This window comes from Danio rerio, chromosome 25 (assembly GCF_052040795.2).
Source record: "Danio rerio strain M-AB ecotype USA chromosome 25, GRCz13ab, whole genome shotgun sequence".
NCBI lineage: Eukaryota > Metazoa > Chordata > Actinopteri > Cypriniformes > Danionidae > Danio > Danio rerio.
The window spans coordinates 14781535-14798790 of record NC_141045.1 but is presented as its reverse complement, the minus strand read 5'-3'; the positions used below and the strand labels follow the sequence as shown (position 1 = coordinate 14798790).

The 17256-nt window shown below is 33.2% G+C and overlaps 1 protein-coding gene across 4 annotated transcripts in view; it reads left to right on the top strand.

Moving 5' to 3' along the window:
* Positions 1-13161, top strand: part of fa2h (fatty acid 2-hydroxylase) — a 55711-nt gene extending 42550 nt beyond the window's left edge. The window contains exons 3-8 of one of the 4 annotated variants that reach the window (XR_015525863.1): positions 2938-3080; positions 3161-3261; positions 5770-5942; positions 7642-7894; positions 9384-11134; positions 12313-13161. Coding sequence is in view for 1 of the 4 variants with exons in the window: in NM_001430959.1 (NP_001417888.1) it covers positions 2938-3080; positions 3161-3261; positions 5770-5942; positions 7642-7894; positions 9384-9451 (738 nt within the window). In the remaining 3 variants the exon portion in view is untranslated. Of the gene's footprint in view, positions 1-2937; positions 3081-3160; positions 3262-5769; positions 5943-7641; positions 7895-9383 lie in introns of all 4 variants that reach the window. The other 3 variants (XR_015525862.1, XR_015525861.1, NM_001430959.1) reach the window with 3 other exon arrangements.
* The last annotated feature ends 4095 nt before the right edge of the window (positions 13162-17256 follow it).

The window sequence follows — 17256 nt, the reverse complement described above, 5'->3', positions numbered from 1 at the left end:
TATCTATCTATCTATCTATCCATCCATCCATCCATCCATCCATCCATCCATCCATCCATCTATCTATCTATCTATCTATCTTTTAACAAATCCTTCTAGAAAAGTTGTGGGAACATAAAATGCTACATAAAAAAACTCCTTTTAGATAAAGACAAACACAACTAGATAAAGTACTACAAAATAAGTTTAAACGTGTTTTGAATGTTGTCTTTAAAGTATGACTAAAAAACACTTTATGATAACTCTTAAATTGACATATTACGTTGAAAAACCGATTTTGCAGATAAAACATGACCTTTTGTAGTTGTATAAAGTTGCAGAGCTTGCATGATCCTCCATATAGGGACACTAGGTGTTAATAGTCACACCATTACTCAAACGAAGTCTTTGTGTAATATTAGCTTACTGTACCTGCTTGATAAGGGACACATGTGGAAATATGTCTGTACATTTGACTGTAGACCTCTATCAGTTTGAGTTTTATCTTTCAATATACTTGTGTTGCCGCTCCCTGTGGGCCGTGTGTTCATGTGGAAACGTCACACGTCACATCCTCTGCCACGCCCATCCTCTGCTTCACACTATCATAGCGACTCCCGGAGGAGAAAAGTGAAAGCGCGGCCGGTCAAAGTTTGTTATATAAACAAGGAAGAATAACAGATCAGTAAACTAACGTCAAAAAACTAATGGCTTCTGAACTTGTCAAAGGGTTGGTGTTTAAGACGGAAGTAAAACGCAATTCAAATAAATAATCTCCGATTGTTTACTTGAATGTGTGGGTATGAAGTTACAGGGTTACTTTATACAGTTATTGAATTAACTGGAAAATATATATTTTACATAGATGTCGAAAAACTTACAAAGCAGGTATTTTATTAGCATTGAGTAGTTTGAAGAAAAAAAATGATTTTTCATGTTTGTGTAATTTTATTTTGGGGGCTTTTGTCTTTTTAATAGTTATTCTGCATAGACCTTTAATTATTTACCTTTAATTATTTACTTTAATTATTTTAGTTCTAGTTATTTTGATTGTCTTCATTATGTTTTTTTATATACTACCTTTTATACACAATTTAAAGAACAATAATATTGTAATATATTAAAATCTGTTTTGTACATAAGGGAAATCTTATAAGAGAGTTTTTTTTTTTGTTATTGCATGTAATGAGACGTTTGCCATCAGCATAGTAGACTGTAAATTTGTTACCATGATAATAATGATTAAAATGATTTTTAAAAATGTCTTAAAAATTGTTTATTTTTTGTACAATTTAGTCGGAAAGAATGATAGAAAATATAAAACTACAAATTAAATATTAGATTTCATAAAATGAATATAAACAATGATATATATGTACGTTTTATTGTAGTTTATATAACATTTAAATTTAAATGTAAAATATTTTCATACAATTTATTTATTAGTTTTTTTGTATATGATTTATCTGAAATATAAAACTACAAATGTAATTATTATATTTCATAAAAATTAATGTAAATAAAATTGTTATTAAATATTTACATTTTATATTACATTTAGATTTACATTTGAAATAATTTCATGGTGTCTAGTTAAAAATAAGTTGTTATTTTTTTATTATATCTGAAGTGGCAAATGTCAGAAATGTAATATTTTTCATATTGATTACGCAATTGTTTTCTGAATTACGGAGTAAAAAACACTGTTTTGCTAAAAAATGCTAGCTGTGAAAACATTTGACTCTAATATGTAAACAAAAAAAATGAAACAGGACTTTTCATTGTTGTATGCAAATGATCACAATAATATTCTTTAATATTTTAACTTTAATATAAACAATATATATGCACGTTTTATTGTAGCTTATATGAAATTTAGATTTATGTAAAATATTTGTATACACTTTATTTATTATTTTTATACGATTTATCTGAAATTTAAAACTACAAATGTAATTATCATGTTTCATAGAGATGAATGTAAATAAAATTTTTAATAAAGTTTATAAATATTTTAGTTTTAAATCACATTTCGATTTACATTTGAAATAATTTCATGGTATCTATCTAAAAATAAGTTCATATTTATTTGTTTTTATTACTAAATATCTATCTATCTATCTATCTATCTATCTATCTATCTATCTATCTATCTATCTATCTATCTATCTATCTATCTATCTATCTATCTATCTATCTCTCTCTCTCTCTATATGTATATATATATATATATATATATATATATATATATATATATATATATATATATATATATATATATATATATATATATATATGAGCAATATCACACTAGTAGTGCGATGTAGCTGTATATTGCCACTGGTGGGAGGTGTGCCTTAGCGTCCCACCAGTGACTATATACAGCCATATCGCACTGCTTCTTGTGTGATATTGACTTTATATAACATATACAAAGGCATTTATAACATGCCTTTATATATATATAAAAATAATCATACACGGAGAGTTTAAAAACCATTTTGTATAGGACCTACTTTCTTCGCCCAAACATTCCTGATATGCAAGTCCCATCTCACGCACAATACACTACAATCATATGGTTAAATACAGCACTACAATATACAAAAGAGAGAGATCGACTAAGAATATCACTTACCTGTTTAATAATGATTTGATCAGCTCTAGTTAGAAACTACGCCACTTTAATCTTCCAAGGGCATATTATGGGGTCTCTGTCGCCATCTTGTGGATGGACAGCGAGTGCTGTTTCTGGCAAAATATTGCACTAAATAACCTTGAATATTTTTTCTTGTTAACATTTATTTTGTTGAAATAAAGAAAAAAGTTTTAATTAAAGTTTGCTATTATTACTAATTAAAGCTGAAAAATTTAAAAAGTAAAGCTTACTAGAAATAAAAGCCCAAAATCTGAAATCAAAAAGCTATTTTGATTAAAATACGGTGTCTTTTTCTCCAGGATCTGGTGGACTGGCGGAAGCCATTGGCCTGGCAGGTCGGGCACCTCGGAGAGAAATATGACACATGGGTCCATCAACCTGTGGACAGACCCATCCGACTGTTCGGGAATGACTTCTTCGAGGCCAACACAAAGACTTCATGGTGAGTGACATTGCATGAGGAGGGTTTTGTGCTGCAGGAGTAGTTTAGTCATCAGATATTAAACTGCCGTGTGTCTGCAGGTACATGGTGCCAATCGTCTGGATGCCTTTGGTCATCTATCTGAGCTGGTACTGCTACTCTTTACTGGCACAAGAAACCACAAGACTGGTCATCTCATCAGGTAAGTCAAATGTGGGATTTAAGACACACAGTTGATTTACTTAAAGCCCATTGTTTTCACAGTATTTATGCGCTACGATTGTTTTATTTGAATCATACATGATTTATGGCATAAATACAACATACATTTGTCTGTTTTCATTTTAATATTAGTTTTTATTTGAATATTTTCTTTTTCTTTTTGTAATGTTATTGTTTTCTTAGAGCTGGGTTGCGGCTGGAAGGGCATCCCCTACATAAAACATGTGCGGGATAAGTTGGTGGTTCATTCCACTGTGGTGACCCTAGATTAAAAAAGGGACTAAGCCAAAAAGAAAATAAATGAATGTTATTGTTGTTATACAAACATATGTAAACTAATAACTGTCAGTAACGCTTTTGTTTGCATTTCTAACTTTATCGGTACGTTAACTTAAAAATTGTTTAATTTCAAATCTTTGGGTATCGCTTCATTTTCATGGTCGCTTTAACACATTTTGTTGAATTTAAGTTACATTGCATCTACATGCAAACTAATTCTCAACAGATTATAAGTAGACTGTTAGGTAGGGTTGGGGTTAGTGTAAGTTGACATGTACTTGCAAAGTTTCTTTTAGTCAGTTAAAGCTGTTAAATGAGCATATCAACAGATATTAAGCAGACAGTCTACTAATACTCACATGAGAATGAATTGGCATGTAGATGCAATGTAACTTTTAGTCAACAAAATGTGCAATAGAGAACACCAAAATGAAGTGGTACCAATTTTTGTTTTAAGTTGTTTCTAGTATTTAGATATTTTAAATCAGGTTTTCTATTTATGTTTTCTGTTTTATAGTGTTAAAGCAGTAATAATTATGTATGTACTAGTATATACTTAATATATACAATAGAATAAATATTATATAAATAAACTTTTATTTTATTTAATATATTATATATATATATATATGTATATATATATGTATAATTTATGAATAAAACATAACATATACAATTATTTAAATATAGAATTTTATATATTATATTAATTCATTCATTTTCTTTGTGGCTTATTCCCTTTATTAATCTGGGGTCGCCACAGCAAAATGAACCGCCAACTTATCCAACACGTTTTTACGCAGCAGATATCCTTCCAGCACCAACCCATCTCTGGGAAAATATATTACATTACAGTAATGTAATATAAATCTATAATATAATCTACAAAATTTTTTATTTTTATATAGAATATTTTGAAGCAGTTTTTGTTATTTATTTATTTATGTAGGTTAATTTGTTAGTAGTAACTTGAATATTTCTTTTTTTTCAGGGCAATTATTTTTAGTCTCCATTTTTAAGTTTAGTACTTATAGCTTGTGTTAATATATTGAATTAGCATTTTAATGTGTTCATGTTGTTCACTAATACTCCTGTTATTATTATTATTATTATTATTATTATTATTTAGGCCCGTAGCCAGCTTGGTGAAAGGGGTGATTTTTTTTTTCTCAAAATGTGGACCTTTTTGCAGTTATAGGCCTCAATTAGGCTGCTTTTTAATTGTGAGATTTAAATACTGCATTTTTGTGACATTTTAAGCACTATTTCAGCTGAAATAGATTGTCGGATGGTCCTCACAACCAAAAAAAGTACATTTGAAAATTCTTGGAAAACAACAATTGCCAAAATAGTATTCAAATGAATGTTAATATTGTTCCCTTTTGTTAATTCACGCCTTTTCATTGGTCATTTTTTGTTTCAAGATTTGGAAAAAAATTACTTCAAAAATTACTTCAAAGACTTCATTTCATCAGATTGTATGATTGATTTCTTGCACCGCTGGATGTTGGACTCATGAAAAATATTTGTTAGCATTGGCCAAAACTGATTAGCTGAAGTCACACCGAAGCGACAGCTGACAGAGGATTTCGCTTGGTTTTAAAACCTTTTTCGATAGGTTATTGTCACTATTTATGATGGCATAGCAGTCAAAATAGGACAAATGAGCTCATGTATGGGACAAATTCTGGACCTTTTTCAGTGAGGAGTGGGTCTTTCGAACCACCTGAACCCCCCCTGGCCTGTAATTATTATAAATGATAATATTATTACCCCTTAATTATATATAGATGTTAGTTCTACACTTGGCTGCTTGTTCAAACTGTTTATAATGAGCTTGATCAACACAGTTTTTGAGTTCTTTGGGGAGACACCTAAGTTGTTTTATGTTCAATCAACCTAAATTTTTAAAAACAATTAGGATACCTTAATCGATTTGTGTTGGGACAACATGAAGGAATTGTGTGGAACCCAGCATTTCTTTACTCAAATAATTGTTTTGCTGTTAGTTCAAGCTATTTAATTAAAATGAGCTGAAACCACAAAATTCTTGCCATTATTTTGGGGGCAACCTAACTGTGTTATGTTCAGTCCACTTACATTTGTTAACCTAATCGATTTGTGTTGTTTCAGCACAGTACAGTGTACTCATGCTTTTATCGCAGACAGTCGGATCTGTAAGTTTTATTCTTTGTTTTCTAAATCGCAGACTACTCCATTCTGGTGCACAAGTACAGCTTTCCGTTCATCTTCGCGCTCGGCATGTTCCTGTGGTCCTTCATCGAGTACTGCATCCATCGCTTCGTCTTCCACATGCGTCCACCAGCCCACAACTATTACCTCATCACACTGCACTTCCTGCTGCACGGACAACACCACAAGGTACTTCTGACACTCTCAAACACACACACTACCGGTCAACAGAGCATAATGGGGTTCAAAGAAGCTCACCAAGACTGCATTCATTTAACTGAATTTCAAAATTGTGAAATATTATTACAATTTTGTGACACGGTGGCTCAGTGGTTAGTGCTATCGCCTCACAGCAAGAAGGTTGCTGGTTTGAGTTCCAGCTCGGTTAGTTTGCATTTCTGTGTCGAGTTTGCATGTTCTTTCCATGTTCGTGTGGGTTACTGTGTGCTCCGGATTGCCCACAGTCAAAAGACATGCGCTGTAGGAGAATTCAATAGGCTAATAATAGGGGCTAATAATATTGACCTTAAAATGTTAAAAAAAATTATAACTGCTGTTCTTCTAACCAAAATAAAACAAAAAATAAGACTTTCCCTAGAACAGTGGTTCACAAATTGAGGTACATGTACCACTAGTGGTACGCGTGCTTCCCTCTGGTGGTACGCGGAGGAATCATATAGGTCAGATGTGCACGCTACATATATTTAAAAATTTATCAAAAATGTTTTATATATGAATATGATGACATATAGTCTTTTTGAGGTCCAGGCTTAGGTTAATACTTTACATTTAAGTACAGGATTTTTTTTTTACTTTTTAAGAACAATAACCTTTCTTTTTTAACTTTTAAACACATATTTTAATTTAAATATTGACATTTTATTTTTATTTGTTTGTTTTTTGCATATAAGCTGTCATGATCAACAGCGATCTAACCACCTGAGATCGCTGGTAAACTTTCATTTCTGTTGCATAAGGATGCTATGCAAACCGGGGTAGTTCCAAATGCAGCTTTATTATGAGAATGGTCATTCAGGCAGGGGTCAAATACCAGCATTAACAGTGTAGTAGAAAATCCAAAAGCGAAATCCAAAACAGGCGAAAGGTTTAGGGAGCAAAGGGTCAAAACACGATAAACAATCCAAGATTAAAACAAAGAGAACCGCTTACTGACAGACAGCAACAGCTAAACAATGCTCAGGCCATGTGTGTGGAACAGAGGGGTTTAAATAGTCCAAATAATCAGTGCCTAAGCAGCTACAGCTGTGAGTGTGTAATCAGTCTGGATCTGGAACCGATTGTGTGTGTATGACATGACTTGTTATTGTAGTCCATAACATGGCAGATTTGTAGTTTATGTGAAAATGAATGTGCTTATGTCATGATTACCAGCGATCTAACCACCAGAGATCGCTGGTAATCACGACATAAGCACAGTACAGTGTTACTGTTCAAGATAATAATATTGTTTAAAGTGGCTGACAATAATAAATGTTTTTAATAATAGCAATTAATCTGCCTCGTTTTTGAACTGTGCAGTGCTGTAGCTGCTTCATCGGGCCCACTACGCTACTGTATTTCAATACTGCTTATTATGGTGGTACTTGGAGAGACAATTCTTCTCTGAGGTGGGACTTGATGAAAAAAGTTGGAGAACCACTGCTCTTAATATTTTAGGAAATACTGTGAAAAATTCCTTGCTCTGTTAAACATCATTTGGGAAATATTTAAAAAAGAAATTCACAGGAGGGCTAATAATCTTGACTTTAAATGTAATGGCTTGATGTCACATGACAACAATCAATCGGCTAATCCCCAGCTCTTGACCGGTAGTTTAGCTCATTATGTGTTGCTCGGTTTTGTCTAACTGTGTTTTCTCACCCGTCAGTCTCCATTTGATGGCTCTCGTCTGGTGTTTCCTCCGAGTTTGGCCGCTGTGGTCATCGGGCTGTTTTACCTGACCCTGCAGCAGCTGCTGGTGGAGGGTTTGGGCACCTCTCTGTTTGTCGGAGGCCTGTGTGGATACGTCGTCTATGACATGATCCACTATTACCTGCATTATGGCTCGCCAAGTAAAGGCTCATATCTGTACGGCCTCAAAGCCTACCACGTCAAACACCACTTTGAGCACCAAAGGGCAGGTGAGGATTTATTATTATTATTAATTTGTTTGTTTGTTTCTATTATGTTGTTGTTGTTATTATTATTCATAATAGAGTTTTATAAATACTGTCATACATTTATATGTATAATTGAGTATTTATATTAATTTATTATATAAATATTTTCTATTTAAATTTATTATTATTATTTTTATTATTATTGTTAATGGCAGATATTTTTACATATTATTATACATTTATATACGTAATTCATAATTTATATTAATTTGTATTTTATTTATGTATAATATTAATGACATTGTTTTTATTATGTGTGTAAATAAATATTAAGAATTTACATTAAGTTGTGTTATATTTGACTATTTATTATAATTTATATAAATGTTAGAATTTTTTTATTATGTGTGTATATATATATTAAGAATTTATATTAATTTGTATTATATTTTATCATGTTCTATTCATATTTATAAATAATGTTATTACTAGTGTGTTTGTGTGTGTATAAATATTAAGAATTTATATAATATTACATTTTATCATTTTCCTTTCATATTTATAACTATTATTAATATTTTTATTGTGTGTGTGTGTGTGTGTGTGTGTGTGTGTGTTTGTTTAAGTGTTTGTGTGTGTAAAATAATTTATATTAATTTATATTGTATTTGACCATTTTTTATTCATGTTTATAAATAATATTAGTAATATTATTGTTTATTATGCGTGTGTGTGTGAGTGTGTGTGTGTGTGTGTGTGTGTATTGTATTATGTTTTACCATTTTTTTTCATATTTATAAATATGAATATTTTTTATTGTTTGTGTATGTGTGTGTGTGTGTGTGTGTGTGTGTGTATGAATTTGTATTATATTTTGCCATTTTTTATTCATTTTTAGAAATAATATTATTACTGTAATATTATTTTTTTATTACGTGTGTATGTATCTATATATTAAGAATTTATATTAATTTATTTTTTATTTTACCATTTTCTATTCATATTTTTAAATAATAATTAAAATGATCAATTATTATTAACCATTATACAAATTATTAATAATTATTAATAATATTTTTTAATATGTGTGGAAGAAATGTAGGCCGAAAAATATTTCACATTTTTTAAATGATAAAATATTCATAAATTTAAAAATGTGTGTATATTTAAAAAACAGAGATGCGTATATATATATACACACACACACACACACACACACACACACACACACACACACACACACACACACACACACAAACATCTCTGTTTTTTAAATATACACACATTTTAAACCTTTATCAAACAAGTAACCTTATATGGTAACTTTATTTACATTGATTACAATATAATTTTTTCTACATTATAAAGCCTTGTAATAACCCCATTAACACTCCCGGGTTTTCCTGATGAGTATTTCAATGAGTGGATTATTATTTAATATATTTATTTCTTGTTTATTTAACCATTTTAATCTTTTTTTTAAGTCCTATTTCTTTTGTGTGTTCCCCAGGTTTTGGAATCACCACCACATTCTGGGACCACCCATTCAAAACAGTTATTCCAGAGCAGACGTTCTAGAAGATCCCTCCTTTTTTTTGCCACAATGACCAAATCAATATGCTCCCCAAAAAAACTCCCATAAGCCTCTCTCCCTTCCTCGTTCACCCTTTTGCCACAGATTATGTACAGTGTCTCACCCTGCTGCTGCTACCAGCCATAGCCTTAGGTTCACCATCATCATCATCTTCATCCAGAGAAGGGGGAGAGCCTGAAACGATCACAGAATGTCAAGATATATAAATATTTATGTATGAATGTACTGATGAATCAAAACAGTGGATGAAGTCTGTAAATGTCTTTTATTATTAGAGGCACAGGAATACCAAACTCACAGGTTTTGCCCATCCATGTAACGCTAGGAGAGGGACCGGTAAGTGTGGGACGGTGCGTGAAGGTGCGAGTGGAAATAGTCGTAGTGTTAAGACGATGAAGGCTAGCAGGAAGAGGTCCTTTCTGTGAGCCGTTGCCATTAAGGGAAACTCAGGAAAGTCTCAGATGCTTTAATTCTTCTCAGTGTTGATTCTGCAGCTGCTTTACGGATCGTTGCTTCCTTTCGCCCAGCTGTCTGTCAAATCTTTGCTCCGCCCATTCATTCTGCTTGTCCACCTTTTTCCGACAACTGCATTTCAAATTATGGGTTGCACTTCCTGTTTTGTGAAACTTTGTAATTAAATAGGAATTGAAGCAAATGGTCACGTTAATAATCGATATCCATAGTGAAAACTGGGCGATATTTACGATTGTGCTTGATTTTATATCCATCATGAAAATACCTTAATGTTTGGTATTTAAACGTTACATTAGTATCAGAAGCCTATGTTGATTTCTCATTGTATTCGGTAGTATTCGTAATACTGCGAAATGCTTGTTTTGAGTTTGTTTTGGGGGCATTCAATGGCTCCTGAAAGTAATTTGTTAACTCTAAGTTGACTTTTAACATTCGATGATTGCGCTACGATGAGAATAATGACACTTCATTGTGCCCAGTTTTTAAAAAACGTCATTAATTGTTTACAGCTTGACGGAAGTTACTCCCATAATTCATGCATGAGGCGGCGGAAAAGGTGGACGCCGTTGGCTCTGTTGATCTTGTGTCTTACTCATTTCTACCAATGTATGGGGTTGTTTGCCAATTTTTACTAATATCCTGATGCGGAGGACGTCACGAGTAGCTGCTCCTCGAGTAATATGTTACATATCCAGTGCGATATTAAGTTATTGAGGATTGAAGCTGGCTTTTGGTTCTCCGCACTAACACTCTTGGTGAGGGCATGAAGCGGGGTTCACGGGTCTCTCCTGTCGGTGAGGGTTGCCAGCCATCCGTAGCTATCGTGAGGTGGAGGGTCTACCATATCCTCCATCTGTCGTGGTTTGTCGTAGATCTAGCCGGCGCAACCCATCCATCTGGTGTGACGATCTGTTGCATCTGATCAGGCGTCAGGAGAGCGCCAACATCCTCGGCTGATCTCTCACCGATTCAGATTTGTTCACTCTGTGTTTCGTCCGTTTAAACCCCTGGCTTTTTTTGTTTTTCGTCTTGACCCTGGTGGAATCCTTTGGGATTTCCCAGAAAAGCTATGGTTAACTCATTTTAAGCGTAATTTAATGTCTTATCGGTGGTGTGTTCATTTGGTTGTAAAGGCTCATTCACACCAAGAATTATAACTGTAATGATTATAGAAGTGTATTAACTATATTTGCGTCCATAACTCTAGACGATAACATTTGTTTAATATTAGCAAGATATGACATCTATCATTTTAAAAGTTCAGGTGGATTCTGATTGGCTGTCATTGTTTTAATTGTTTGTTATCTTAAAATAGCTTTGAAATTTATATAATTCACACTAACTTAACTACTTAATGTTTTGGTCCATTAGGTGGTGAATTTATAAGTTCTCAATTGTTCGAAAAGACAAGATTTTTAGAAAAAGTCCATCCCCTTTCTCTAGTCCAAATAAAACAAATATAGTCTCCGAGCAGATTGTACGAAAACATACAAATGAGAACGTAAAGTTTGCACTAATGTAAGTAAAATTAGATATTGTTATATATTTTCATAATATTTACACTGACTATTTAACATTTTGGCGTAAGTTCTCAATGTTCTGAAGAGTTAAAATTTTCAGAAAACGATTTTCTCTTTACTCTGAATAGAATGATCTCTGATCTGAGTGGACGACAATATTCAAACAATAATTTACAAGTTCGTACTAATTCACCAAAATGTTAGAAGTTTTGAGTTGGGTCTGTCTGCGGACTGCAAGACAGGGGCGTAACATGAAGGGGCGTAACTTGTAGTACATTAGAGGCATAACTTGAAGTTATCGAGACCCACATGTCGAAACTATGTTGTTGGCAAGATTGCACTGTACATCAGTTATTAACCTCTACACCTAAACCCAACTATCACAGTTATTAACATCTACACCTACCCCAATCTTTAACCCAACCATCACAGTTATTAACGTATTTACCTACCTCAACCCTAAACTCAACCATCACAGTTTTTAACGTACAACCACAAGTTGCAGAGACTTTTATACTTGATGTGTTTGCCATTGTACTGTTATTTCCAGCCACACGGGGCGGCTCAGAGTATGCTAACTGTCATGACAAAACGAATTAAGAAGTCAGCGACTTGAATGGTGGAGTTGCTAAATTAACGAATAAGATAATATATCAAACGAATTGATTGTGGATAAATTTGGAGAAAGCTCATGAAAACATGTGGTGAAAATGTGGTAACTATTTCTGCCATCTTGCCAACAACATCTCGTTGTGACATCTGGCATGGTTCAATGGGTTCTCAATAGCTGCAAGTTACACCTCTAACTTACTACAAGTTACGTCCCTTCATGTTACGCCCCAGTCTTGCAGTCCGCAGACAGATAAACTTGGAAATTTTGGTGAATTAGAGTTATAAATTGCAACATGTAGAACATGCAATCTGTTTATTATAAGCCCAGTGACGTTTTGTCATTTATTGCTTTAAATGTTATGGAGGATTTTGATTGGCTGTCAATGTTTTTATCGTCTATCTGTTGGGAAAAATTTCCACCAGAAAAGAAATAATTCAAAACGTGATTGCAACAATATCGTATCTCTGTGGCGTTATTATGATAGCTCTGGTGTAGTCTATGCTATTGTTTTAGATCTACACAATATTTTATAAATATAAATATAGCTATTGCTCTTGGTGTGAACAGCCCTTGAGAGTCTAATGAAGCCATCGTATCCTGGTTTGTTCTTGATAAATTTCAATGAAAATTACTTTTTTTAAAAAGTAAAATGATCCTCATGTGCCTTCCCTACCTTCCTGCTCCTTCCTAACCAATATAGATCACATATTTGGTTGGACGTTTCATTGACATGGAAGGACATTCGAATAGGGCTTTTCCTCATACCGTGATTCACTGGCACAATGGAACTAATAAAACTCAATGGAAGACGTTGTAATACTTTTTGGATGATTTTTATTTTATTTTTTTTGGTAACTGTGACACCCGACATGGTCCCATGTCATAGGAGAACGCTTTCATTCGAAGAAAGTCGACAGAGTAAATATATTTATCTGTTTACTTGTAATCACAATGGGAGCTTTTAATTCAGAGAAGATTTTCAGCTATAGATGCCTCTAATAAATCTGTTTACTACTATGTATTTTTTATTTTGGAAATTTCTATGCAAATGCAAAATGTATTTGTAAATAAACATATGTATATTTCAGAGGACATCTTGTGGTGTTTTTTTTTTTAAATGAATACAAAAAAGACAAAAAAAGTGGAACGGTTTGGTTCAGTCAGTGTTGATAATTTCACTGCTCAGTGTTATATACAGACTAATTGTGTGTGTGTGTGTGTGTGTGTGTGTGTGTGTGTGTGTGTGTGTGTGTGTGTGTGTGTGTGTGTGTGTGTGTTTGTGTGTGTGTGTAAAAAATCTTCATGGCAAAGCAAATTTTACATAATGTGACATGATCTTTCAGAAATCATTCAAATATGCTTATTTGATCCCCAAGAAATATTTTCAAACAATATTGCTTCTGAATATTTTCTGAATATGATCTTATTATAATTAATAGCTCCACTGTAAAAAAAAAAGGATCAATTAGTTCTGACAGCATGTTTTTAGGTCATTTTAACTCATTTATCTAAGTAAATCATGTTCTAACTTAATTTTATAAGTTACACAAGCTGTTTTAAGTCAGTTTAACATTGTATAAATTCAATGGACTTATAGGGTTAATTTGACCCAGCCTAAAATTTTAAGGCAACCAGGATTTTTTTTTTACAGTGTAGGGTACTTACAGTAGGTGTTATGGTAATGAGTTTAAGTAATTAAATATGTAATTATATAAATTATTGGTGTCAATAATATGACTATAATTATGATATTTAAAAATCATTTGTAACTTACACATACACATGTTTCATTCATACTTGATGCCAGAGGGCGCCCTGGCACGGTAACGGTAACTACACAATTCCAGACTCACAGAGGAGTTTTAAAACTTTCCAAAAATGTTTTTATAGAGCAAATGCCAAGACTGTAGCTTAATAAAATGCTGAGTTATGACTGACGAAATGTGAGGATAATCAATAACACACGAATGCAGTAACGTTCTTCAAGCCAACTTGAAGGTACAGGATAACGTTAATGTATAACGTTAAGGTAATTCGACTCGACATAATTAACCTTCATCATTTTTAACAATGGTATAAAATAATATACTTTTTTACCTCAGTATATCTTGTGAAGCCACTTCATGTCGCAGAAGGGAGGAATTTCAAACTCTGTAAATCAGTTTGGATTTAAAATATGTAGTAGTAATACGTGTTTTTTTGGACGCTGTACTTAAGCGGCTAAAAAAGTTTAGCATCTGAGTTTGTTTATTAAGTGTAATTCACTTCACGGTGTCCAGGACAATTTCTTGCTGACAATTGTGTAAAAAATTTGTATTTTGAAGGAAGGTGTATAAACCTTTTTAAAATGTTCATTAGTTAGTATTTTGGATCCATCCTTAAATTGAGTCTATTACAGTTTTTCTCAGTGGCTTTGGTGCATTTCTCATAACACTGTTTACATTTGCACAACAGTTTATGCTTTTCTCAAAACAATTAGTCATTTTTGCACATCATAGTAGCAGATTCACATTCATCCTAACAAATTGCGAATGCTTTTGGACATGCAGTAATTGCTCTCCTACAACTCTGCTGTTTATAACATTATCATTTGCTTATGTGTTGCTAGTCAAAATTAACTGAACTAGTGAATGTTGAATAGTCAGTCCATATAAAACTTATAGTCCTTATTTCATTACTTGAGTCATTATTACATACAAAAATGTTGAACTAGTTGTCAAAATCTGTCAAGCCCATTTTATAAAAATCTTGAAATCTTTATTTTCCTGAAATTGTCTTCTAAATTGAACAGTTTCATGAATGATTTACAGACCTGTGTATGTTGTAAGTTCAGTTCCAAAATGTACTGCAATACTGTTTACAGTTGTGCACATCTCTACCCAAAGGAAGGTTGTTTGTTGTAAATAAGGGTGTGTTTATTCTTTAGTACAATGCTGTGAATAAATTAGAATTGTAAAGATGGAAAACATTGTAAAAAAAATTGTAAAAATGTGAAACACATATTCAATGTCTTGTACTCAAATAGATGCTCACTAAATGCAGTGATGTCTTTACTGTAATTTTCAAATGGCTGTGCAAATAGTATGCTGTCTTGAGCATTTTCAGGAATAAACTGTCATAATGAAAACATGACACACCCATTTGACTATCCTGTTCATGAACAATGTGTCAGGACTTTTCATCTTGATGACACTTACACTTTCATTGACATCGATACTTGCTTTTGAGGAATGAGCTCTCCATTTTGAGCAAGTGACAGGCTTTTGCAAGTTATCAACTAGGTTTTGCAGTTTGTACTAATTGTATTTAGAAATGCATTCACTGTTGTGCAAATGTAAACAGTGTTGTGAGAAATGCACCAAAGCCACTGAGAAAAACTGTAATATGTCAATTGACTAGTCCTAATGTTATACAAATGCCTGACAAGATTTTGTGGTATGTAAATAATTAGAAAGAATAGTTCAAACGTGTGATAAATTAAAATAATTAAAATACGCATAGGAGAATTATCACTGATCATTTTGAAGTAATGTAATGTGTTCATTTTGTTTAACTTCCTGTACATAAAACGTTACCATCTGCTTTTGTACTGTAATATAATCCGCTCTTATAATTTGCATATTTACCAAGCTGACAATCCTGTTCATCCACCTTCAAGTTTCCACCTGTTTAGTGGTTTCAGGTCAAATAATTATGATGAAGGCTGTCTGCTTTTTCATGGTTAGTTTACACATGAACAAGCACATTTTTTCAATATTGATAGTGTAATCATTTATTGTGTACCAAAATATGTCTAGGCGTCACTGTATCAATCACAGTTTTAAGTAAACTAATGACGTTTACAGAAAATCTGCTTGTGTTAAGTTGCATTAGTAATAAATGCCAAAAATGACTAATATCAAATGCAAAATTACCTGATTTTTTGTTGTATCTAACATAATATCTAACAAACAACTGATTGTAATTAAGTTTTGTAATGTTTTAAGTCTGTAATATAAGAATTATGTTAATATTTAGAAATACTTATGCATATACACTGTAAGAAAATGCTGGGTTCCACACAATCCATTTGTGTTGGGACGATATAAAGGCATTAAGTTAACTTAATAGTTTTTACAATTTAAGTGGATTGAACACAAAGCGTTTACGTTGTCCCCAAAAACCCTCAGAAAAGAGTTGTGTAATTTTAGCTCATTCTAAATAAGTTTGAACAAACAGCAAGCATGATTTTTTGAATATATACACACACACGCACACGCACACACACACACACACACACACACACACACACACACACACACAACACACACACACACACTAACAGACAACTTTATAAGGTACACCTTGCTAGTAAGACTCCCTAGACTTGCTTTTGCCTTCAGAACTGCCCTAATCTTTCATAGCATAGACTCAACAAGGTACTGTAAATATTCCTTAGAGATTTTGGTTCTTATTGACATGATAGCATTATAGACATGGTCAGCAACAATGCTCAGGAAGGCTGTGGCATTGACAGAATGCCCAATTGGTATTAATGGGCCCAAAGTGTGCCAAGAAAATTATCCCCCAAACCATTACACCACCACCAGCTGCCTGAACCGTTGACTCAAGGAAGGATGGATCCATGCTTTCATGTTGTTGTTGTCTGACCCTACCATCCAAATGTTGCAGTGGAAATTGACACATCAAAGCAGGCAACATTTTTCCAATCTTTTATTTTCTCATTTTGGTGAGCCTGTGTGAATTGTAGCCTCGGTTTCCTGATTTCAGGTGACAGGAGTGGCACCCGGTGTGATCTTCTGCTGCTGTAGTCCTTCCGCCTCAAGGTTCGACATGCTTCTGCATACCTCGGTTGTGACGAGTGGTTATTTGAGTTACTGTTGCCTTTCTGTCAGCTCAAAAAAAAAATGTCTGGCCATTCTCCTCTGACGTCTGGCATTAACAAGGCATTTGCGGCCACAGAACTGCCGCTCACTGGATATTTTCTCTTTTTCGGACCATTTTCTGTAAACCCTAGAGATGCTAGGATGCCACGTTCAAAGTCACCTACATCACCTTTCTTCTCCATTCTGATTCTTAAGCTGTGGTCACACTGGGCTTTTCCACCCATAGACTTACATTCATGCGCACGCGAATGCATCAGACCGAAAACGCAGGGTCATGCGTTAAGTTTTGCAGGTTG